Source organism: Anabas testudineus, chromosome 4 (assembly GCF_900324465.2).
Source record: "Anabas testudineus chromosome 4, fAnaTes1.2, whole genome shotgun sequence".
Taxonomy (NCBI): domain Eukaryota; kingdom Metazoa; phylum Chordata; class Actinopteri; order Anabantiformes; family Anabantidae; genus Anabas; species Anabas testudineus.
In genome coordinates, this window is record NC_046613.1 from 11,122,717 (window position 1) to 11,149,797 (window position 27,081).

General features: G+C 40.2%; 1 protein-coding gene across 1 annotated transcript; it reads right to left on the reverse strand.

The window, feature by feature from the left end:
* Positions 1 to 304: 304 nt before the first annotated feature.
* atf6 (activating transcription factor 6) lies at positions 305 to 25,931 on the reverse strand. The gene is made up of 16 exons (XM_026346331.1): positions 25,835 to 25,931; positions 24,904 to 24,980; positions 24,478 to 24,556; positions 23,891 to 23,988; positions 23,134 to 23,257; positions 22,609 to 22,812; positions 20,703 to 20,878; positions 15,599 to 15,784; positions 15,351 to 15,442; positions 13,987 to 14,136; positions 12,392 to 12,487; positions 12,173 to 12,275; positions 11,422 to 11,486; positions 10,238 to 10,349; positions 7,257 to 7,341; positions 305 to 1,276 (listed from the first exon to the last, which is right to left on the reverse strand). Exons 1-16 carry the CDS (start codon positions 25,929 to 25,931, stop codon positions 1,080 to 1,082), a joined length of 1,941 nt encoding a protein of 646 aa, XP_026202116.1. The 3' UTR covers positions 305 to 1,079.
* Positions 25,932 to 27,081: the final 1,150 nt, after the last annotated feature.

The window sequence follows — 27,081 nt, forward strand, 5'->3', positions numbered from 1 at the left end:
AATAAAAGTGCAATTTAGCCGGTGGATGGAGGATTCAGGTTGAGAAAGTTTCAATCTGTTGACATTACAATTTTCAGGGACACAGTTTCTGCATTTTCACCAAGTGAAACAGCACTAAAATATCCAATCATTAACATTTAATGTATGTTTCCTTTCCCTGAAGTTTCATAATCATATGTATCATAAAAAAAAAACACAAGCTTCCCGCAAAGCACACTTAAAAATCATCAACACATTATTGACAGCAGAAATGAGTGGGTTTTATCACACCACAGGAGATGAAATAAAAGGAATAAATATTTACTTATGATCTGAATCTGTTCATTAATATAAGTGGAGCACAGTGCAAAGACCCAAAAACAAATGATGAAATGAAATTCATTACGGAACATAAAAACTTAAATGGATGGAAACCAGCCAACAACGTAGCTTTAGTTACCCTGTTAGCTTTCACAGGTCCTGACTTCCTGAGTTTACGGAACGCCTCTTGGTGCTGCATGTAATTCATCAAATTACTGTTTCATTGATAGAATTTCCTTTTTTGGTCAAAGACAGGCTGTTACAGCACTCTATTACTCTACAGTTCTCTAGCCACATTTGCTGTGCTTCTAAACATTTATATCACAAAAGGCATTTAATGTGACTTAAAGGTTTTAACTTGGCAAATCCTAGGTGTTATTAATTTATTTTATAAGCTTGGTCTTGACATTAATAAAAAAACAAAAAGATGCAGCCTGCTATGGTGTAAAAGTATTTATATTATCACAGGGTGACTCAGGGTTGAATGCTCTGCACCCTGCAGCTAAGTAATTACCCTTATGTGGGGTGTCTGGGGTTACAGGGAGACGTCAGCAATGCCACACAAGAAGCGTCTCAGCTGACCCTGTTACAAAATACCTTATGAGATCCAAATAGAGGACTGATAAGGTCTTGACAACATGGATCTCTGCGGAGCACATTAATTCACAAACATACAGTGGCAGCACATCAGCTTTGAAATATACTTCGTGAACCGTGAGTGAGGTTTCATCTTGTGTTTTGTTGAGGAGATAATAATAACGAAGGTGCCTGTGGTGATTTTAAGCAGACCCCATTAACACTCCAACAGGCGGCACAGCGTGGTTGTCGCTCGGCGACGGCTGGTAGAACGTTTCTGTGTTGTTGACTCTGAGCAACGGTGGGATGGTGGAAGACCTGATGTGGAGAATCCTGGTGTCTGTTACTTCACAGTCGATCTGCATCATCACCTCGAACTCTTTGTCCCGGATGATGCTGTCTGTAAAGGCAGCAAGGAAAACAGGTTTGTTACTTACTGATGTGTCAGTCAACTGAGGTAATACTATAGTTTAATTTGTATATATGTTTAATCAACAGTGGATTTGTATCACGGTAAAATATTTAATTAAAAGAAGACAAAGAGCGCTTGTCAAGCACAACTCTATTTGTTTTAGCAAGAGGTGATCAGAGAGCTTTTCGAGAGAATAAAGCAGTATTGTTTGAGGCAGCTGGGGGGCTGAGAACTGGGGAGCAGACTTGGTTACAGATGGGTGAGTCACATACTGGATTTCTCCAACATGTAGATAAATAAAAACAGCTCTCAACTGGAGCAGGGCACACACACACACACCAGAAAGTCTGGCAAAGGTGTGGAAGAGTACGAATGACAGCAATCGCTAATGATGAGTCAGGATTTTTCAGGCTTCTTCTTGTGCTCAGAGAAGAAAAGACGAAACTGTCAAGACTCAAGAGACAGAAAGTGATCGATGTTGATGAGTCAGGTAATTGTTTGTCAGTTCAATGACAAACTCGAAGCTCATGGAGGAAGATAAAATACATTTTCTAAGAGTGATTCTGAGGTTTGACCTACAAAGAAGCAACTGTAATGCTTTTACAATCGGAATGGTTTTATCTTGGGAAAAAGATGCTAGGACTTGCGTAAGCGATACAGTTCACTGTCAACTCCATCTAACTTTAACTCTGAAGTAAGAACATCCTGTTCAGTTGTTTGCTGGAGAAAGAAATGAACAACATGTTGAGGGCTGCATTGTGTATTTAAATTAACCGGTTACTTTGTGACTTTCTTTGAATGAAGTTGACAACGTTTCCAAAATGGAGCACACAAACAAACCTAAGTCAGTTCAAGTGCACACATCTAAGACCCAGAAATGAAGCTGTAGGCGACTTTAAAATGCCAGAGAGCACTTCAGTATTATTCCAGACACCTGTGCAAGACATCAGTCTGACTCTGTGTGGGATTTCCATACGTGCATACTGTGGAGGCGAAGAGAGATTAACAGACTGTATGATAGCTCCTTCTGCAGCCAGAACACACCGTGGATGTTCATGTGATTAGATAGTTAGCATGAGTAATGCTGACTATGATTTTATCTACTGCTGAACTCTCTATTTCGCACCTGTAGTGAATCTGGAACTCTTCTAATTGCTTCAGTCTGTCAACAGACATCTCTGGAAATCATCCTCTGGATTTGGAACTGACTCTTTGTCATGCTATGTCTATCTTAAATAAGGCTTCTGGAAAAGTTATTCTCTTTGGTATCTCCATATAGCTTGATGAAATCACAACTGTTTCAATCCCACTCAGTTCAAGGTTCTGTCATTACCACACAGTCGAGCCAATGCTGATTTGGCTCAGTGCAAAAAACACTGCTCCTATGTTAGTACAACCGAAGCTCAATCTAACAATAAATATATCCAACAGGTTTGCAACATTAAGTAGGGAACAGTCCCGTGGAAAATCCAAATGCACAACACATGATAAGTTGGATGAAACTGATGCGAATAACACTTCATATTACAGGCTGCTAATGGTGATTCGAATGCACCAATGTAGGAACAAAACAACGTATCTTGGAAAATAATAGCAACAATTTCCCAGTTATGAGCCATCTGTACCTAAGATATGAGAATATATAAAGACCTATATATAAAAAACACTTTGCCTGTTTTAGTTATACTAGCTTTTGAAATGTTTCAACCTTTATTGAAAATGACGGGGTACAATCTACGTGCCCGTTTTGTGAGAAACACAAGCATTTATCTGATCCTTACATGAGGCTTCAGCAGTCTGAATTAAATCAAATGTCTGTTTCAAAGTCACAGCCTTTTTAGTATGTAATTCCATCTTTCCCACAGCACAGTTTCTCTGCTAAGTCTCAGGGGAAGAATAATAACAAAAACAGGGAATTTGTACCAAAAATGATGTAACTTTCCAAGATTTCCACTTAATTTCCCTAACTCAGGCTGCTGAAGCTTCTTGTGAACATGCATTACAGTGCATTTGGGAGACATCTTTTAATTGCCAGAATGAACTGAAGGAATGATTACAGCAAGAAAAATCCATTCAGTATTTATATGGGCACCTGACAAGCTAGAAAACCCTATTCTTTAATGAGATTAGTACAGCCCATAATTACTCGGTAAGTGCCCAATAATTACTAAATAATGACACTGACATTTGTGGGCCATAATCTACAGCATTATCCAAATTGAAGACTCACATTTTATATCATGCCCTGTTTACATACATCGCACACCAAATTACCAACCCGTCTTAAATCTACGCAGCTAACTGCTGGAGAGGTTTGAACAGTGGAAGAGGAAACAGACAAACACACAAGACTCAAGGTCCAACTTCAAACGGCAGCTCTTTGAAGAAGCTGCCAAATCTACCGTGCTGCTCCGCGTGGTCTACTTCCCGCTTTAACTGGTGCCATCTGGAGACGTTCCAAAAAGTTTCAGTGACACAGTGAGCTGCTGTGTGCTGATAAAGGCCCAATGTTTGGCAGCAACGCTTCTGAGGAAACCTGAGCATGCATCTCGGGATGGAGCACGCTAGCTGCCAGACTGGCACAAACTCAGAGGACCCTCATGTGGGACCTTTTTTGTTTGCTTGTTTTTTTTATATCTCAAAGGGAACAATTAATCACAGAGCATAATCACAAAATTGCAACAGATAATTTGTTTAAATAGCAAATAAACAGGATGTAAATTTGTTATTAATTGATGCGGGAGACCATAAATGTCTGTACCAAAATCTGCTGCAGTCAATCCAATCCAATAGGTTTTTAAGAGTGGAGCAACCAGCACTGCCATCCTTTGAGTCACACAGAATCACCTGCACAAGCTGGAATTTTATTTTGCAAGGGCGGCAAGGGTTAAACATTTGGGTTGGTAAGAGTGCACTCTATTTAAGACGACTGGTGGGATATTCTGTTTAGATTAGAGAAGTAGGAAAATCTGACATTCAAGTCCTTCAGGGGTATAAAGTGCTACCTTGAACCCCCAGTGAAAGCCGCCTGTTAGCTACACTGCACATGTACAATCTCACAGCAGTAAAAATAGACTGCAGTGCGTCTCCCACGGACGACCCACCTGTAAATGATGTCATCTCCAAAACATTCCCCCTGTCCAAACATGTCGCTTCCACTTGATTGAGCTACTTTCAAACTCAGAGGATCATTAAATAAACACACCCTTCGGACCTTATAAGGAGTCGCTGCTCGGCCAGATACATTTTCAGATAGAATCAACGAGGTCAGGGTCATTTAACTCTAACAGAAACCCTGAACCATGAACATGCAGCAACGCACAGACAGACGAAGGCTTACATCAAAGTCTCTATTTTCGATTGTACCATTATTGACCAAGACAAGAGCGATCGCTCACTACAGATTAGCAGAGTCTATCCATCTCCTCCAGATGAAAACCATTTAATGACTGAAGAAGGAAGGTATTCCTAAAGGAGAGCAGCAACGGGGACCTGGAAAGAATTATCTTCCATCGCAAAGCAATCATGCTCCAGGAAAAGGACCGTGTTTCTGCTTTACCAAGGGTCTCAGCCAGCTAAATGTGTACACTTTCACTTAATCACTTCTAAGTTTGAAACAAAGATAACATAAATCCAAAATGCTGGTTGAAGGCTGTCATCTGCGTGGCACATGGGGCTTGGGCTGTGCTACTTGGGGATCACAGTCATCCTTTTGGTCTGGGAGCCTCTGTTGTGTTGATTTTTATCAACATTCTCACTATGAGGTCAATGAGGAAACACAAGGGAGCTCAAACTGAAGCTACTGGACATGTATCTGTGCACACCCGATGCAAACACACTTCTGGCCTCGTGGTGTAAGCACAGAACAACCTGACGTTTTGAATTTGTGGTCGACTCCATGTATGCATGACGGATAATGCAAATGTAACATTTCTTTCTTGAGAATCTCTCCACACCAGATATCTCTCCCTGAATGCCAGCTTTGTTTGGGCCATTTAAGCAATTAGCTGAAAAGAAAGTCTTGTATTTCACTATTTACTGCCATTTCAATGGGCCATCTGACCGGCACAGACCTTAACATTCCTCCCTGACAAGACCAACCAAGAACAATGTTTACCTTCATCAATCTTCCTCTTGAACACCCCACAGAAAAAAGTTACTTCCCGATGACCATGTCTTCCATCTGAGTAAGAGGCTCATATTCCACTGAGTCACTCTCGAGTTGGTTGAAACACTAATCGAATCTGCTGTTGGTGCTTTGCCATGGGCAGATAGGGAGCTATCACAAGAACAAAATGATTTCTGATAAAAAGGCCTTTTAAACAGCCAACAACAACAACATCAACAGGCTGTGTTCCCAATTGCTCACACCCTACATAAGCTGTTCCTCTTGGGCAGGCTTGAAGCCACCTGATAATGAACTCTGTTGTACTTATTTTCACTTGAAATGCAGCATAAATAATACAGCAGATCTGAGGGCAGAAAAGTTATGATGAGCTCATGGAAATGAAGAACATGTGCATACTTAAATGATTCATTTAAAACATTTTGGCAACTAATGTTGTAATGGTAGTCCAAGGATTTTTGCAAATCAAGTGCTCAGATACCTCATGCATTCCAGTGCTAAAATGTTTGGGTTTGTTTTTGAGGGCAGGCGGTCAAATAAATGGGTGATTACCTCTCAAATGGACTGGTGGAAACCACCCCCACCCCCCACCACCCCCCGATTATGCTCTGATTGCCACCCACACTGACAAGCTATGGACAACAATTGTAGTTTTAGGAAATGGAATCTATGCCCCTGCTATGTGGCCAGAAATAGATCTGTCTGATAGGAACTAATTTGCTTTATTAGGATTCTCTCATTATATGCATCAGTGCTTTGTCAGGATGCCCAAACCACACCGCTTTTATTTCCATGACAGTTAACAGACTAAGCAATGCGCTGCTGGCTGTTCTTAAACTCAAAAATCACATATGCTCAGAATAATTATTCTATAGTGATGAGCTTTTAGCTAAGATTTTCCTATCTGCCATGTAACTTTCCCACAAACTCACATTTAGCAGGATGACCAGGTCAAATAATGACACTACTAACAGTAAACTCTCTTCTCATATTGATTTGAATGTTTATGGGTGCTCTGCACCTAATTGCCAATATTAATAAAAAAGGTTTTGTTTTGTTTTTCAGATGATGGATGTGTAGTAAAAAATCCAGCAATATACAAGTATACACCTTGTAGTTAAGTGTAGTTTTGTGTGTCAAACTTGAATTTTATCCTAGCAGTTTTTCTCTATAATATCTTCTTTTTCCATAATACATTTTTTTTACATTATAATGAAAATCTACTGTAGACTTTCCATTTTCATAGTAGTACATCTAGAACAATACAAAGTTATTACTACTATGTCCAGGGTTCAGTTATATTATTTTCAGTCCAAAAATACAGGCTAAAACAAAATGAACACATTGAAAAAGCTATTTTTTATGTTTGTGTCTTGTGTGTGGTTCAGTCAGTAGCTGTAAAAACATTTTATTGCATTACTAAAATGCAGCAAAACGTATATTCGGAGGCTGAAGGACATAACAGAAACCACAAAGGGCTCCGTCGGAGGGAGGGAAAGAAAAAAGGCTGTCTACTAACAAGCTGCCAGATGTCAAGAAACCTTTTCTGGCAAAGAAAATCTCTAAAGAAAATTTTGTTAAGCAAAGTTAAGCAGTTCCAAGAAGGTAATAATGTCAGAAAACAATTATCAGCATTGATGTTAGAAGGATCAGTATCACCTTAAGAGGTTTAAAAAGCAAAAGTGCTCTATTTTGGTACTAGACGTTTTTCAAAACAAGTGTCTTTGACCACAAGTAATGCATTCTTGTTGGGAGACGTGTTTCTGAATGTGGTCCCGGCTCGCCTTTCATGTGTTACATCGCGTTGAGTGACCAAACTCCCCAAATGCTGTGCTTGCTTACCATTTATGTTCATAGCTGGCAACACCACAGACATCTTGGGTCGACTTCCTTTATTGTGGTTGGTAGCAGGAAGTAGAAGATGATCCTGAGAACAAAGAAGACAAAGACATATCATGTCACAAAACTTGTTAAAGGAGTTTTATCATGCCTCTGCTCATCACCCAAACAGAACCAAATTTCAATACCTTCTTCAGTTTAGGCAATCCTGAAGCACTTCTTCTACTTAATCACAAGACATCTGAGATCAAAACAGGCACAGCGCCTCAGTTACTGGCATTATTAAAAATAGCTGTTCTCAGCTAACTCATTAAACAATTGGAGGAAAGGTTTTTCATCTGAGCACATCCTCTCAGAAGCAGCTGTGGTTGAGAGGAATGCTAATGTGCAGACACAAGTGACTCACAAACACAGTAACAGCAGTATAGCAGTAACTATAGGTCCAACAGATTCAGAGTCAAGTAAACAGTAAACTGTCTGCAACATAAATGGTTTGGAAACTTTTATATCGACTATAAAATCAGAAGAAAAAGAGCAGCTGGAGTCGGAGATATCCTGTCTCTATTATGAGTAACTACTTTTTAAGGCCAAGTAGTACTAACTTGATGAGAAATCACCCATGCTTTAGTCTCCATTACCTGCAAGAACAGAGTTTGTTGTGGTTTTCCATCTGCCAAGAGACCGACTGAAACGGTTTTACTTTATGACACGTGGCTTGTAAAACAGCATTTGGCTGAATTGACAAATGAGAAGTGTTAAGATGATGACAGGCGGGAGTATAGTTGAGGTTTGGAAAGTAATTACAGCAAGAAGATAGGATGGAGCAATGTAGTAGTATTAAAATCCAGCATTACCAGTCTATTGAAGACTGTAAATGAAAATTGTTACACCGAAATAAGGGGTTTGGTGTGATACATGTTAATGGCACTACTAGGCACTAGGGATAAGCTGTAAGCTCCTAAGGGCAGTATTAAATGCTAAAAAGAATTAGAGGGTGTCTTGAATGTGTTGGCAGAAGCTAGTAAAAAAACAAACCGCATTTTACTGCCCATCATCAAGGGACTGATGAGCTTGTCAAGATGACCTAAGAGCTGCAGCTGTCATTGCAACAGGTTAATTTTGCTCGAATCTTTTGTGGCATGGTCACAGTGAAAGCAGCCAGTGTTTCCACCACCTCAATCCACACTTACATAAAGCCACAGGTGCTAAAACAACACAAGAAGTGAAGCAAGACGGCAAAATGACTGTAGGGTAAGCACAGTTCCACATTTCGGTCATGTGGAGAGTTATGTTTTCCATCACCTCACCTCACTTGTAGTAAGGGTTTAAAGAAACCTTGACCTCAACGTGATCATCTGACTGCACAACATACTGCAGAGACTGACCTCAACTTCTGGCGAGCGCCACAACAGATTATGATGACTGTTGTTCCAAACAACAACAGAATCGGCAGTGACTGGCTTTGAAATCTAAATAAATTTCATTTTTAATCCAAGTTTTGGCAGTCTTGTAATAACATCACACCGACTGGAACAAAAAACAAAAGCACACCCGCTTTTGCAGGCTCACGCCCTGAAGCCCAGGAAACAAAATACAGGCAAATAAACTGACTAACAAAAGCTAATAAAGGTCGGTATGAATGAAAAAAACGTTCCTTACAGAGACCACGTCTCTTACTGTCGGATGCTCTTTGTCAACTCTACCAGGAAGGAAATCATTTAACACTTAATTTAAAAAGAACAATTATGTAGCAAAAACGGATTCAACCAGAAGAAAAGAAATCAGTAACTAAAACATATAATAATACATTTTGTGTAATTTTATATAAATTTTGTCAAACTGTTGAGAAATGATTTAGTTTATCAGGCAATAAAAATGGTCCTGTAAGAATAAACTTCAGCAATCCCACCTTGTTGTGATAATTTACAGATACACAGTTTGGCGTTACTTTTATATTTTATTAACCCTCACATCCCCCACAATTCAAACCAAAAGACACCTACTTGACCTGTGGAGGCCCTCAAATGGGGTGCACCATTGTTCCCTTTGTCCTCACTGTCACCATGCCAACACAGAGTCAAACTTTTGTCACTTGCTTGGTGACTACAGGTCTTGATCTCTGACCACATGCTTGAAAACTCCTATCTCGTAGAGGAACCCCGAGTCCAGCTCTTTGGAACAGTGACTGAATGCATTTTAGTAAAATACACATATTGAGGTTTATCAGTGTTAGATGATTCAGGCTGACAGGACTATTTGTTAACTGAATTTCATGATGTTACTAATTTAACGTATCTGGGAGTAAAATTATTTTTGACACCGTTTAGAGACAACAGATCAAGTTCTAGTACAGTCACTGGTAAAACTTTAAAAACGTTCCACTTAGCAAACTTGTTGTCTGTTTGTTTTATTTGCTGTCCATTTGTCTCCTTGTGAACACGAGGATGTAAGTTTGAGGGCTCTATAAACATATCTTTTTGTGGAAAAAGAACAGTCCTCCAGGGAAACAAACCCAAACTAATCAAATAACTCTGTGAATATAATGTCCAGGAATTAATCATATCAAGAGAGGAAATTAAAAGCAGAGGTTCAGAATCTGAATGTGGAAAAATGAAAGGACGGATGAATAAAGACCAAGTACATTAACACTGACATGTGGTATTGCTTAAAAATCTAAATCATGGTTTTGGTGATTGCAAATGGACCAAGGAAGCTGGACTGGTAGGGTGTAGTTAATCCTTAGACATGTGCATTTCATGCTCTGCCACACACTCCACTTACCTCCAAATTCAAGCTGCTCTGTTAAAGATCTATTACATATTATTTATCATTCGCAGGTTTCTCTCGCTTGATTAATTAATCAGTTTTTATTGTCTTTAATGTTACTTTATGTCTGATTAAACACTAAATGAGATTATGTGTAGAGACCTTCGCCTGCCTCGCTTCTCTGATCAGTGTCATGCACCAGACAAGTTTAAACTTACCCTGCGGAACGAGACTACGTAGAAGGTGTCACCACGCCGGTTGAGCTCATCAAAGAAGTCCCCGTAGGTGTGATAAGGTGCATAATATACCTGCAGCTCGCTGCCAGGGTTCCTGTTGGGATGTTAAGAAAGAGGCAACAACAGATAAATACGAAAATATAAAACAATGTGCAGAAAAAGGGAGATAGACAAAGACAGACAGAAAGTGGAGTCTAACTGATACGCGTGTTTCAAAACTGACATATGTCTCTGATTAGGTGCTGGCAACTGTGGTGCCAGAGTTATAGTCAGCAAATTTCAAGCAGATCAAAAATCTGTCATATTCTGTATCAAAATTGTTTTACTAAATATTACATTTATCTGTCTGTTTAACCCCAATACAGACAAAACGTTCTACACAGAGTAGAGCCAGGGCTCCTGTGGAGGGGTTTGCATGAATGGTTCTAAACATAACGCATACAGCAGGAAAGTCACAGCATGAAAACCCCAACAAAGGTAATGTCCTGCTTGAGACATTTTCTCTGTATGTTCCATTTGCATTCTGTCCAGCTGGTGTCCAGAGCTTTCAGCTACAGAGGTTAATTGTTGAAAAGGATTGTTCCTCCTTTGTCTTGTAGATTTGGACCAGTCATAGTCGGACTAACATCAAGGAAAAAAAAAAGATGTAGGTGGCCAAAAAAAGTATTGACTCTCTCTGTCTGATATAAAAAACACAGTGAAGTCCAGCAGAAAACTGCCAAACCTCTGAAGCAGCACACAGGGGACAAACTCCAAAAATGTGGAAATAGAAGAAGAAACTTTCCATTGAAAGACCCACTTCAACCAAATACATCTCTAAAACAATGAAACATACCAGTTTGTTTTGTCTACAGTTACCTTACATAATCGAACTGCAAAAATACTCATTGCGCCGATCCCACCGGCAATAAACAATCAGGTCTTTAGCTCCAAACAGGTCTCAGCTCTCTGTTTGAAATTCCCACAGACTGTTGGTTTACCACACAAGTAGCTGTTGCTGTAAATTTTCTCTTGATATCTACAGCATGCTTTGCTCTCTAGCTGTTAGAAAATGTTTAATGAAGCTTCAAAACCAGATGGGGATTGTTTGTAAGAAAAATCGCAAACCACACACAAATAATGTGCGTTAATCTGACATGTTTGCACTGTAACAAGCGTTTACTCACTTCTCCTCAGTAGTTTTCGTGTACTGGACAGTCACTATCTGGGCAGCCTCCTTATTAGCTGTTTTCTGTTAGAAAAAAAGAGAATTAATTAATTCATTTCTTTATAATCCAATCAAGTAACTATCTGAGAGATAATCCACAAACAGTTACGCCATGTAAATTTTCATATTCAGCTTCAGGGTTTCTACCAATACATTACAAGTAAACAATTTTTAAGGACTAAACTTCTCCATTTCACAGTGTACGCTAACAAGTGTCGTGCAGAATAATTCAGGAATACAATTTGAAATAATCTTATGAATACAACTGGTCACATGTCATTTGTTAAAATACTGTGTTAGGGCCTGTAGTGCTAAATTAACTCAATACTGATTAGAAATAAACATCTCCATATCTATTTATAGTAGAATGAAGAATGCATATATACTAACTGCACATTTCTTGGTGGACTGGACCTGCTGTGACAGGTTTTGAAAAAAATGATGGAAAAAAGGAGCAGGGGGCACTAATCCTACAGCTCCCCTCGAAGTGTTGTGTTTACTTTCTCAGGGCTGCCGGATTAAACTCAGCCCAATAAAGAGAAAAGAAAGGCAGAAAAAGGGAAGGTGTGAGAGGAGGTGAAACCGTGGTGAAAGAGAAGCTTTTGCATTACACTAAACTTAGTGGCCTAAAATTCAAGTTTGGCACTTGTACATTTCTGTATGGGCATTTATGTTACATTTTCCAATTTAGCAAAACTGCTGTGACTTACCAGAAAGGTCCTGGTGGGTTTGTGGTTGCTGTTACTCATGCGTCTGACTTTGGTCTGCTGTACTTCATGACGGTGGACCCAACCCCTTAACTCATGTGTCAACCTGCCAATCGAAGTGCACACAGTGTATTTTTCTTAGGTTATACCTGGTTGACATTATGTTATTAATGCAAATAGGTGAAAACATACATACTGTACATTAGAGTTTCTGTAACTTACTCAATGCACTTGGTCCTGTTCACAGGAGGCTGGCAGGGGGGAGGAGGTCTGAGGTAGATGGGATCCTTCACCACCATCAGGGCTTTATCCTCAGAGCTGAAACATAAAAAGAAAAAGGGGGACAGAGGCTGTCAAAGGCAGAGAAAAGTGATAAATTTACAAGGCTGTTCAGATGTTCTGAAGTCAGAGTTTCAAATAACAATCTGGTAAAAATATTTCCCACATGTTGAGAATATGCTTTGAATGTAAACTGAGTGCCAACATGGCTGCTTGCCCTCCGACCGAGGTGAAACACTTTTGGTAATAAGAAGCAAAGGACTGCCATTCAGTATGGGTGCAATGATACCTCTGTTATTGAATTTCATCATGTTCATTGTTTACTAGTGACTATTTTTTTTACCACGTGCAGAAATGGCAGTGCTACCGCCACTGAATGTATGCACAAAAACGCTGATTTACACAGAGAAGGCAAGTGCACAGGCATGCTGCTATGAATCCTGCTCAGAATGATCTTAAACAGAGACCTTAGCACTGCCACCCACTATGTGACATCCAGTCTGATTACGGACAATAACAGATGGAAACAACAGCCTAAAAACACTGGTTGTTACTATAAGGTGGGCTTACATAAATCATGGGTTAGCAGTACACTGCATGACTTTCCTTCTAGAAGTTACTCTGACTTTAATTACAACTGTTACACCTCCCTGAGAGTGAATGATTATGTTACTGGAGGTGCTGATGTAGATTGTCCACAGTCAGTGCCCACCTGCAGGGGGCTTGTTAAGAAAAACGTCTGCCACCAACGTAATCCCTTCCCTGGGCCTCTCTGATCTGAGCCAACATGTTGCATACTCCTAGCGTTGCTGCCTCTAAATGTCCTGGAAATGGCTCCGCGAGACAACACGTCAGACTGCAGAGGCCTGACCATAACTGTAACTGAGGGGCCACCATTAACCTTCCCACTCAGTGGTTCAGTGGAACCCCCAAGATTAGGTTGCACGTCTCCCCCATCAACCTACTCTCTGCTGCATTTGGTGTTGTCACCGCTTTTGTAAAGGCTAATGTGTTCCTTCCTGTCTGGTTTGACGCTGCCAGGAAACCTGATACCACAGATGAATGGTTTACATTAGCATGCGACAAACCCTACATGGAGATCTGACATAACACAGGCTGGCAATGCCATGCAGAAATCAGACACTCTGACCACCTTGCAAAACATCATTTCGAGGACATGGTGGTGCAGGTAATGTACCAAACAAGAATGTTTTTTATGCAATTTACAGATGAGACTGCTGGGCCTCTAATGTATTTATAAAAGAAAGAAAAATATATAGCCCTTTAGAAAAAATAAACTTGTCAAACAGGACCTGATCCCAATTCCCCACCCTGTTGCTCAATGCACAACCTGGCCAACTAGTCAGGGGCCTGAAAAGCAGACGTTTGAACAGAGCTGGTAATTGGCTCGCATGCACGTTTATACGTGCTGTAAGGAGCTGTCATGAGACCAGACCAGTTCAAGGTACAGGTGCATCCTGGTCTGCTGACATGGTGGCTAAATACAGGTTTGTGAAAGCCCTTGTGTGGCTCATTACCTGTCGGTCATCTCAGAGGGGCCACTGTCGAGGGACTCGTAGGCCATTGCATCTTTAGTTTCTGTCTCTGAAGAGAATTCCAACAGGCGTCTGCCGTTGTGTTGCATGGAACCCACTTCAAGTTTGGAGCCTGGCCCACCCTGAAAGAGACTAATGGAAGAGAAGACAGGTGAGATAAAATCCAAATAACTAAGATGGAACAAACAAAGTGTCAAGAAGAAGCTGGTACTGGACTGAAATGGCCGCCGAATTCCATGTTGCCCACATCCTGTGCACAGGAGGATTTTTGGTTTTTACCCACAAGCAGAATCTGAACTCTGATCTAGACTGTATAACCCAAAACACGCGGGGGCACACACACAATCAAAAATACACACAATCTCTTTCAACGGTATTACAACACTGGGTGGCATTTTCATTTCAAAGGGATCTGACCTCCAACCACACATATTTCAAATTCCAAACGAGAGCCTGAGCACAAAACACACTAATTCAAGCACAGGTAGAGACACACACAGAATTTAGCTACTGTAAATACTGCACAACTCATTCATGGGTCCCACATTGTTTTTTTCATGTTTAAGCTCTTGAGAACAACTGAAAGAGCACAACAGGGAGTGCAAACATATTTTCAAAGCCAAAAAGTCTAACAATTAGATTCTCACATCCTTATACCCACGAGGAAACTACATTTTTATAGCATGAGAGCGGAGAGTCTGTCGTTATAGCTGGAAGTCGACTGTGAGCTCGAGTCTGTGGAATTACACAACCCTCCCATCTGCAAACTGGGTGGAAATCGGCTCCTTTTCCCTAGTGTTGTTTTATATAACTCATGTTAATTTGTCACAATAGTTAACACTACAAGTGGAGGTAAGAAAAGCTGCCACATACAAATGTTAAATAATTACAATTAGTCTCTTCTGTAAATGGGAAATGTTTGCATTTCTTCATCGCCCAGCAGGTGGTTTTGAGGCTTAATTATCCATTAGTCATACGGTCCTATAAACTCTGGCAACAACATCATAGAAATGGAGCATTATTGCATGGACTAACTGTTAACTGTCAGTTTCCCTACCAGCATATGGTTGTTTTTTCAGGAAAAAGACATATTGCTTGAGTTCTACACTGTTTTCAATAAACTTTTTTTTGTGTAATGTCTTACATGAGGGACAGCGTGATTCCCACAATGACTCATGGGGCTTCCCATTTGTTTTCCTCCAGTAATCAAATACTTGTGCACTCACAATATGTTGCAGTTACCAGTGATCTTAATCTATCTCTATGCGTGTTCCTTTGACTTTAACTGAATTTCAACCTGTATAGGAAACTGGCAGGCGCACAGATGGTCAGTGTCACATGCTCACCTCATTGGTCCAACATTAAGCATGACAAACACCAGGACCACCATCAGACACACAGCTCTCCTCTTCGGTGATGTTGTCTTCAGTACCGTGTTCTGCAGGAAAACAGAAGGAACCAAGTTGAAACTTTCAGAATTTGTTACCATTCAATGTTGCAGTGTTTCCACTGCACACGGGCATCTTTATCTGTGCAGGAGAACCTCTGCTAATGTGTGGAAGGACTAGCAGATGTATTGCTTCCAGCTTCTCACCTCACTCAGCAGGCCCTCCAGCTGTTTTTTAAGGTTGCCATTCTCACACTTAAGGGCCTCGTTCTCAGACAATGCCACTTTCAGGCGTGCTTCCAGTGAGAGCAGATACTCTTTCTTCTTTTTCCGAGACAGGGATGCTGACTCGCGGTTCTTTATCATGCGCTGCTGCCTCTGGGACAACTTTGACTGGAGAGTTAGAAAGTGAGACAGACAGAAACCAAGGCACGGCAACAGCATTAGACATAGATTATTACTCATGTCAAGTCATGTATCTCATCCTTTACCCTGCTCGACACCTATCCAAACAGGAAAGAGGGGCCAGGTTACCAGGAGAACACCTCAACTTTGTTATTCTCACGCAGTGAACACCTCAGCTGCTCAAACACCAAAAGGTCTTTTAAATGCATGAGATTAAGCTTCTGGCTAAAAATATTTACACCACAGTCCTCTGACAGGTTTAAGAGGTCTCTTGCAATGCCTCTGCTCTATATGTGAAGAAGGATGTGTTTACGGAGCATGTCACTCTTTGAGAAATGGGTTCACATCGGACACACAAACACTGGGGCTCTTCACATGTTGAAGAAAATGAAGTCTAACCATCATCTGGTTTAAATGATGTAATTAGAGTCTCATATGCTTAAGTTAATCTGAAAATAAATAGAGAATATTCAGCATTTTTCTGTTTAGCTACCATATGGATTGAATGTTTCATACAAGGCTTTGCATAAACAAGATGCTCAAAGTTGTTCCAAAGATTGAAAAGTGAGACAAGCGAAACAAGTGAGAAGTGTTGTAAGAAAAATTAAATAAATACAAATATAAAATGGTAAGAGCAGTTTCCAGTTTCTAGTAAGCATGAGCAATGTCAGTGAGAACAGAAATCCTCCATGCCCACCCCCACAGTCAATATCTTAACATGACTTACTGCAAATTAACAAAACCTGTAGCTCTAATTATCCAAACACCTCAATTGTCCACCCACTCCCCAGCTACCCCTTCCTCAAACACAAACATCCTCCCTGGAGTAAGACTCTAAGATCCTGGGCCTAATAGCCCCAGTGGTGATTTAGTTATTTGGATCCCCGTATTTGTGTTGTGTCTCCTGAGAAACCCCTGAGTCTCCCAGGCCAGATCTGGGAGCCGTGCCACTAGCTCAAGCCTGGGAACATTGCAAATAAGCAGTTACCAGGGAGTGATGAGTAGGGGGAACTTCACATTGGCACAACATGGCTGGGAAGGAGAATGTGGGTCAGGGGGGAAAAAATGGCAAAGTGGCATTAATCTCATTTGGAAAAGAAAACAAACAAAAAACTGCACAACATATAGTACATCAGTAGATCACATCACATACAGTACACACCCAGCTCGTTCTGCAGTGGCCAGCTGCAGAAAGCTGAGCACTAAGCAGTCCTGGGTGTTAAATAGCAGCAGATGCTCAACGATCACACTACTATCTAGTCTTTCCATTAAGCATCCAAAGGGTTACTCTGGGAGGAGGTGTGCGACCAACCATTACCATGGACAAATGGCAAGTTAACGAGTGAGGGGTGAAAACATCCCCTAATTCCATGGTAGATAAAAAACACTTCATTTCTGTGACATATGTTGGACAGTTGAATAGTCTGTAAAGTTTAGCTCTTTTTAAGAGTTATCTTATAATGCAAATACATTTTTAACTCCCTCATTTATTCAAATTCAAAACAGAAATGAATCATTGAGGTCTTAACTGAAATTACTGCAGGTATGAATGTAGGTGCGGAGGAAAAGCAAGAGAGCGAGCCTCTCGAGTTGACTGACGTCTTGTGGCTGTTATGCATTGTTGCATTTACTGTAAGTGACTGTTAGTAGAAGAACAGGTATTTTGTAACGCAGAAACGATTTGGAAAGTTCACCCATTCACTAAATACAGTAAATAAAACTGACTCTCTACCTTAAATTTACAATAACATATACAATACATATAAAATCCTTACAGCACAATAAGATTTGTCTCAACATTACACAAAAGCATTAAAACTAAAACAAATAGATGTAATGTGAAGAACATGAGTTTCAAAACCACAGGGCTGTCAACTCTTACATACTAACACATATTGTACAGTAGATGTTTCCCTGTGTGAGGGAGTCCTGAGCAATCTGATGTCAGCTTTAAGACAGCTGTAATGTTTTTAATCAAACTCTCTTGTAGCTGTCCAAGAAATACATCAAGTGATTTTTATTTCCTTTGACTCAACTTAACACTCTGATATGGAAACACTGATGCAAATGAAAACTAAAACCATGAACACAGCATCTTCAGGGTTGAAGGTAGGGCTCACAGCAGGCTCTGCTGGGGTCCCCTTCCAGCAAATCCCTCCGTCTTACTAATGGGAGGATTCGGTGAAGCCAACAATTCCAGGCTTGACTGTTTTTCAGCCTAGAACACACATGCAGCTAAATCCCCAGCTGTGGAGGAGCCCATTACATCACAGTGAACTGGTCCATGATGGCTGTTTACAGCTGTCGCAAAATACTTAGTCCGGCACAGCACCTGCCTGAAGCATGTAATCGTTAGCAGCCGTTTAACACCAGGGCTTATGTGGGCTAACTATAGGCCAAAATGCAGTACTGTAAACAACATGAACAGTGATGTACAGTCAGATACATACTGCATAACAACACCTGGCACAAACACGCCATCTTTAACAGGCATTTTACACTTCCTCCAGCTCACCAAGTCCACTACTGTTCTGGAGCCAAACCACAGTGACAGTATAAAGTGAAGACAGCTGCAGCGGGTCCGAGAACTAACCTAAAAATGTACCCAGAATGACAAGGGTCAAGAACTTGTCAAGGCAAAGAAAGTCCATTTAAAGTAAAACTATATTCGAAGGTTGCTGGACCTGTAAGCATTGAAACACTCCTGCATTCACTTTAACACACTGCTGCTACTGGTTCTCATGGTCTCGTATGACCAGAAGCTTGTCGTGTCTTTGTTCATTTCATTCTCCATTTTTAGTCCATTTCATACATCTACTTCTCTTTCTGGAGAAATAAATTGTGATCACTCCAAAAAAAACACTGTTTTATTTTCCTCCTCACAATAATGTGTACAGTCCCTCCCCTTTAATCACATATTGTAAACTTTATTGACTTTGTTAGCTTTACAAATGTCTGTGAGGCGTATTTTATTTTATTTATTTTGGCGCCTGTGCTTTGAAATTCCTTGACATTACTATGTTTTCTGTTCTGGCACTTAAAGTGCTTCTCCATACTTGATTATTCCCACGACAATTAGACAAGTTCTTCTTGCATCTTTATTTATTTTTAAAGCCAGAAGTCAACCATTACCGCTGAAAACAACAACAGACAGTTGTGAGTTTTCAGTTGAGGTTAATCATTAAAGACGCCAGATGGAAAATGCTATTAATGTTGAGATGAATTGAGACTGGTAAACAAAGCTATGTTGGTTTTATGACTAATGTTTTACGCATCAGGGCCACATAATGATTACTCTTACAAGAACATAAAAGCTGGAAATTGGATTCATTTTCTGTGGTCTGAGTGTCATCAGTGAAGATGTTTTAGACGACATTCCACCAAGGTGACACATATGGTTCCTCATCATTAAGAAAGTTACTCATCAACATGTCCAGTGGTGCGTTTTTGCAGCTTCACTGCAACACTAGTGTGAGGTAGACAGCCAAGAAGCCAGAGTGAGAACATGTCTCTCAACTCAAGGTCCCACAAATCAAACCATCAGGAACCGTTGCGTTGGAGACCGACTATGTTGCTGAAAGTCACAGCATCTCTCGGTCTGAGTAATAGAGGTTGACAATACAGACAAAGAAGAGTCTTTTTGCAGTTTGTTTAAACAAACTAAAAAAACTGAATCAGAAACAGAGGCCAGAAAAACTCTCTCCTAAAATAAGACCAGTGCACAGAAGACACAGAGCTTTTGTTGAGAAACCACATAAAATAAATACATATCTGAGTTTTCTCAGTGTATTCTGTGCATTCTGCAACATAATTTCAATTTTCAACTGGCGATTGGACACCTCTCCTCTAAGAAAAGAGTTTGCACAATCGCTTGCAATCACATAATCTGAACATGTTGCTGTTACTCTTATTGTTATAAGGTTTTCAATTACTAAAAACTAAATTTAAAAGCATGTCATATTAAAATAAATCTTAAAAATAGGGTAAGATGAGAGAGTTTATGTTGGACAGGGTGCAGTCACAACTTAACATCTGACTAGTCATAAGCATGCAGGTGCTTGCAAGTGCACACAGGCAAGTGCTCACTTGTCCATACAGACATAATTCCCTACTATGCACGACTTAAGCTTATAAAGACACTTTGTCTAATAAAACGGTTGGTCACATTCTTAGATAGCAAATTAAAGAGTGTGACGTTCAGAGGAGCTCGTGAGCTAAAAATCCAAGAGATTACAATCGAGAAAAGATACTCCTCCACTGAGAGCAGACTAATCACTGTGGTATGTCTTGTGTGGTTCTTTAACACAGAGAAACAAAGTTTGACATCCGAAACATTGTGGTTGACATTTTGTTTTTGCAATCAGATGTCCATTCAGTGCAACACGGCTTGGGAATGTGGTGCCACTTTATTTCGCATATGTACCTGTATATAATCTCACCGTCTTGATTTCCCATGATATATCTCTGGGCTCCTTAGGGAATAATTTGTCTCTAACCGATTAGATCACAATTTTACATTCAACAAGATATCAACACACAAATCAATTTAAGCATAACATTAATAAGTCTTGCGTGTTTTAACATAAACCATTAAAGACAAGTCACACTATAGAAATATTAAAAATGACAAATGAGGGTAACAATGTTGCTCTTTGCTCTTTTTCCACTGCACATCAATTACTCAGGTTCAGATCAGGTCATTAGTGCAAATTAACCAGATCTCTCAGAATGTGTAAATTAATGTGCATTTCCTTCTAGTACCATTATATAAAGATTAGGAATGCATCAAGATAATTGGTGGTAATTGTTCAGTGAGGTGTCATTAAAAGGGGGGTACTACAATTAAAGTGCATCAGTCAAACTTCAAGCAGAAGACGTAAGAGATAGGAGTGTGTTCAGGACTCACATCATCATCTGAGGAAGGGGTCTGAAGTGTGACAGAGACCACTGGAGGAGCAGGGACAGAGACAGGGACAGGCCTGTCCTGGCTGAGTGTTGACATGGTGACCACATTGCCGGTAATGGCCTGTGGTGTCTGCACCTGCAGCAACTGGCTTGCCTGAGAGAACACTATCGGACAACCTGTGAAAAGGACACAACACATAGACACTTTAAAATTACAGGTCTTATATACAGTGATTGATATCCTACAATCATGTATTAAATGTATGATTGACACTAATTAACACAGCATGTAATTATATGTGTCAGTCAGTTTATTCTTATGTTTGTGAGCATGTGTTTACTCCACATCTGTCTATTCATTTACAACAATTATTCTAATATAAAGTTGTACAGGTTGGGTGCCTTATCAGTCTAACTCAAACGGGACAGTCCAGCTTTTTCAAGCACTGCTGCTGACCTCTGATGACCTTTAATGACCACTTGTTTTTTTACAGGGCTCTAATGCAGGTGGAGAAGATCTTGACCACCTTGAACTTTCACATTCCTGACTGAGACGTGAGTTTCATGTGCATGAACCCACATAAACGTGCACATGTCTGCGTTTAAAGTGGATCATGGCCTAAGAGGAATAAAATGTGCAAGAAAAACCTCAACAAAACCCAATATTGTCCTTGTTTCTAAACGTCTTGTTGATGTGGGGTGCCTCCCATATTTATGCCCAGCCCTTCGCGTAAGACTGTGCCAGGAACAATTCTTCAAACTGACCCAGCAACCTTCACCTCTAACGCTAAACCACCTGTCAGTGCTAATTCTGTAGAAGTGTTAGCCAGTCCTGCTAATGAATGTGTGTGGTGCCAACGCTCTGTCTTGTGCCTATGCTCGCCATCTGTAAGAAGAATTCATGAGGATGAAAGTCAAAAGAAATTAAAAGCCATGGTAACACCTGTCAGCCGGTTTTGTTCTTTGGAAATACATGACTGCCCAGGTCAAACCCTATAAAATGTCAACTGATCAGTACAGATGCTTAATGTCTTTGATCTCTCTAATGCTTTGTTCTTCCTCCTTAGCTGTAAATGACAAAGAGAACACCTTAAAGCAATGAGACTCATAACAGTGAGCAGGCTTGACTTGACTTTTGTCTGTCCTAAGAGTCATGGACTCTGGCCATCTGCCATCTTGGCCAGGAGAGACAGAAGGGCCAAGTTCTAATTCAAGTTGAGAGAGGTCAGATACTCCACCCACCCGGGCGATGACATAAGTATTTACATTGGCCTAGGTGCTGCAGATGTAACACACAGTGAGGACCAGATTGGTAAATCAGGCAGGCTAAAGCACAAAACAACAGAAATAATGACTTTAATGCACGACATGAACAGCAGTCCATAAACAGCCTTTGGTTTGCATGTGGGTGCTAAAATAAACTTTCTTGTATATTTACAATGGCCGATACGCAACGTTTAATAATTCTAAAAAGTAGCCGGAACATATTTTAGTTACAAAAATAAACACTGAACATCAAATAATGTCTGTTTCACTTTGTATTTGACTATTAGACATAGACTGAAGGCTGCAGATGACTGAGGTGCAAAGATTAAGGTTAAAGCACCCTCTGCTGGTCAAGACAAAATAAATATATTAATGTGCAAGAAAGTCACGGTTAAAGCACCCTCTGCTGGTCAAGACAAAATAAATATATTAATGTGCAAGAAAGTCAACTAAATTAATTAATTAATAATGGCAAACATTACTGACATCATGCAAAATCTAACTTATAATAACCTTTAATCTAACTAAATTAACTGCAAAACACTCAAAATAAGGAACAGCACAATGCACTGTTCTCATACAATGGCACACAAGAGAATATGTCTCAGTGTGTCTCAGTGTGTTGCACTGTGAGCTCTGACCTGGAGGTGGTGCTGGTTGAATGTTAACAGGAGCTGGTTTGACCACAGGCAGCACAGTGGTCTGCAGGGGCTGGATGATGATCGTCTTGGCCTGCAGGGAAGCAGCTGCAGGAGCCAGCGGCACAGCTGTAATCAGTGGTTTTGGCTGGATGGAAACCTTTGGGCCGATCTGAATTGGCCTCTTGATTAGCTGAGTTGGTTTGGCTGGGGTGTATGTCAGGGGGTGGGAGTGGAAACAGTGAGATTAGAAAACTGGACAGAACACAATGAAAGGCTGAGATCAGGTGGAAAAAATTGCATTAACGCCTGCAGTGTATGTTTAAGGAGCCATGTTTTCTTTTTCTTTTGACAAACTCCCGCTGTTTTCTGAGGACAAACTACTTTTATCTCTCTTTGTTTTCTTGATCACATCCCAGATTTCTGGAAACCCAGACTGTGGTGCAGAATTTCCCGTGGTTTTTGAGATGAAAACTACAAATACAGACAGCTGAAAAAGCAGATGTGCGGTGGTGTAGTCTGCCTCACCTCGTACGGCCTGGCTGGTCCTCTTTGGAGCTTTCTTAGGTGGGAGAGAGATTTCAGAAAAGCCACTGGAATCTGAGCAGACAGAAATGGGAGAGGGCTGCGACTGTGGAGACAGAGCCTCATCCTGGATAGAGAGACAAAGAAGACTTAGGTCCTGTATCTAGTGCATGCATCTTTTTTAAAGTGTAAAATAAATTTGAGAAAGTGATAGTAATGGTGCAGTGCACCTGTAAATGCTCCGAAAATAAAGTGAATTCTGAAAAATTCCTTTTTTTTGGCTTAATACCTTTCATACATGTACTTGAAATGTATTAAATAAAATATCGCTCTAGAAGACAAATGTGTCCTTAGTAATTCAGTTATAAACAGTTATCATGTGCAGACTGTGTGGGAGCTACACAAAAATGTAACCGCTGTCCTTGTTTTGACACACTGTGAAAACATCTGTCTGCTAAATTATGGTAATGTGGCTGAAGTTGTCAGCACCTTTTATTTAATGAGGGGGCAGGGCACAGTTCAGAAAGACAGCAAATGATCAATCTGACAAGGTGCTTAAGGCTTTTGTTAATAAGGGGCTCAGGTGTTGATGCGTGCATCTCCATGCAAAGGAAACGAGCAGCTGTCAATGTCTGGACACCATCTGGATGAAGGTTTATTTCAATGTAAATACTCATAACTAATAGCAAATATTTGCAATGGAAATACCATTAATATGTCAAAAATGGACAAGGACAAGGGGTTGATGGCAGCGACTTACTTGTAAAGAGTAAGGGGACAGGGCTTCCACAGAGGCAGGAGAAGGGACAGAGCTCAGAGTGTGGGCAGGTGAAAGAGAGTCCACACTCACCTCACCATCTGGATGCACAAGGACACAGTCAAATGTGTTATATATTTAGGCTTTTCAGCATAGGCAGATGTGATTTACTGTCCCAGTGAATTCCTACTCATGAAGTTAACACCGACACACTTTAAATACCCTTTACATCTTTAAATATTCATTTAGCCATAAATACACTCCTAATTTCTTACTGCAGCTACACCAGCTGCCTTTGCATTTTAATCATTAAGTAGACACTAACAATGCAAAGGCAAGTCAGTCGAGTCAAATCCCATCATCATTTCCCATATTCAAGTAACATAATACTACTAGTAAACATTGGGTAGGTGATAGCGAAAAATTATCTTCCATTACAAGTTACATTCACTTCCTCTACAGTGAATACCCACCCATACGTTCAAAAGTGAATACAGCATTTAAATATTAAACAGATGAACATCAGTCCTGTCCACTCATATCATGCTGACATGAAATATATAACACAGATTCAGCATGTGTTGCTGTACCTGTGCAGGTGCTACTTCTGTCCACTTCATTCCACAGAGGTATGTCTATATCAAATCCCAGATCTGGACAATCACTGACCTGAGAAACCAAACACACATTTTTAAAACAATAAATCTCAGTTGAATATGTAGAGAACGAAAGTCGATGTCTGTGTATAAGCAATAGGCATATCTACTGTGTTAATGTACATGTTTACAACGCATATATATCTTTGAAGTCTAACAAAGAAATAAAGGTGTATGGTGCCATATATAGCAAGCAGTAAACTCAAAGAGTTCAAGAAGTAGTCAATAAAACCGTAAAGGTTCTTGTTATTGTTACACCATTTTACATCTGCACCACTGGAAGGAAACACCTTGCTCATCAGATTTCCTGTTGGTCATGCTCAGTTGACAATTTGCATATTAAATGGATGAGTTACTCACATAGCCTGCATTCTCCAGGGCCTCGAGCAGCTCATCTGCATCTCCCAGGTTGTCCAGCTCATCAAAGAGGCTTATGTCTGTAACGACAGGGACACAGCACACAACATGAGTCAAACTGCTTTCAGAGTAGTCATAACATGAACCTCTAAAATCTGTTGTGCAGTACATCTGGCAGCAGCAAATGTAAACTGTCATGTAAGGCTTTTATTATGTCTGCATGTTTCATCTGAAATGGCAGATTAGAAAAGTTGCTGCAAACACATGTAATTCACCTGACTAGTTGTAGGCAAACTGTAGACAGGTTATATAGTATCACTGTAACGTGCACTTTTACCTTTTATATTAACCTGGCATCTGTCATAATACAATCATGGGTGATTTTTGATTAATTCCTCACATCTGATTGAAAACTACATAAGTGACCAAATGGACAAAACAAAGCAAGATAAAAGTAAAAACATGAAGTGTTGACTAAAAGTGAAATAAAATGAAGCATGGCTATTTCCAGAGGATATTATTATTATTATTACTGTTATTGTTGTTGTTGTTACTATTATTATGTTATCATTATGCTATTATTGACGTTGGTCGGTTGTTTTCCACAATGCACCCAACATTTTCAGTACACTAAAATACATTTTAAAACAGTACTGTAGTAATTTAGTCATTCAACTTGTATTTATTAATTCTTAGACATTACATGTAGGTTACATCATCACAGCAGCTACAGTGAGCTCATGCTAACTGGCTGCTAACACTTGACGTGTACGTAAACAAACACCCCAGGCGTATATACGAATGTTTTTAAAATCTAACTTTGATTAAATTCATATTTGAAAGCTTGTGTTATATGTTTTAAGTGTTAATTCAACTAGCTGCGCCTCCTTTACTGTGTGGGTCTTTCTAGAAAGTGAAGCGAGCCGACGCTTACCCCACTCTCCTCCCTGGTCGATGGAGATAATGTCTGTCTCATTATCCATCACTGGATATGGTTGATTTTCCAAGTCTAGCATTAAATCGGCGGACATCCTCTTTTGAATTCATTAGTAAATGATCCCACTTTAACAAGCTGGAGTTAACCGAAGACTGTTCATCAAGCAGCTGTTTGGTAAGAAACTTCCTGTTTGACGCAGAAATACACGTCTGACTTTACCGTCAGTCTACGGGAGCCGCCGAGGGACCAATGTGTGAAGCTGCGAGAATAGGGGACTTGGAGATCTGGTGCTGCTCAGCTCGGCCACACGGCGGCGGGATGGTACCACAGCCTCTGCACAAGACAAGAGAGATGCTGTAGTTTGTGTGCTGTGTAAAGCTGACCTGTTCAGAAGGATGGCACAGAGAAGTAGAGCAGAGACTCAGCTACACCGTAATGATGTAGGCCTAAAGATCAAATTCTAATCTAGTGGTACACATATTATTCCAGTTTTAGTAGTATCTGTATAAGTGGCTTCAAGTCTAAAGTAATGGTTAGAGAGTTAAATTACATCATGCCCTCATATTCAAGCAAAGTCAAACTAGTAAGTGGAGCTTGAGTTGGGTTAACTTAAATTCAGATCACAGGAAGCTGTCGAAAGTTAAGAAGTCAAGAAGGAAATCCAGTTGCCACGACTCAAATTCCAACTATCGCCTATACTAGAAGTTGTCAGTAAGACAAATACGGCCCAACAGTGAATATTAACAGTGACCCCCTACTGTAAAACCTGTGCCTAGCAAATGTGCCGGCCATGATCTGCTGCGGTGACCATCTTTTTTGTATGTGCATGTGTCATTCACACTCACATGTCACATGTTACATAAAAGACTACTTTACAGTCATGAGAGAGTTGTCTGAGTCATATAAATAAAGGTGTGTATCGATGTTAAACCATCAGGAAATGGGTGAGTGTAAGCGTCTAATAACCTCATGATTTACTCTACCTGTGAAGAAGGCACCTAAATTGACTCTAGCTGCAACAGTAGTGTAGTTTAATCAGCTCAGCTTTACTAAGGGTGCAAAATGTTTGCTGGCTTATGTGAAGGGTGTAAAAGCATATAAAAAGAGATTAATAAAGCATAATGCTCATGTTGTATGTGGGTTTGCTCTGTCATGAGTCTCATGAAGGTTAAAATCTATCTGGGGCTCTACAACATCTATTTTGATCGTTCTTTTTTTAAAGTGTCCCTCAACTCTTCCAGTTT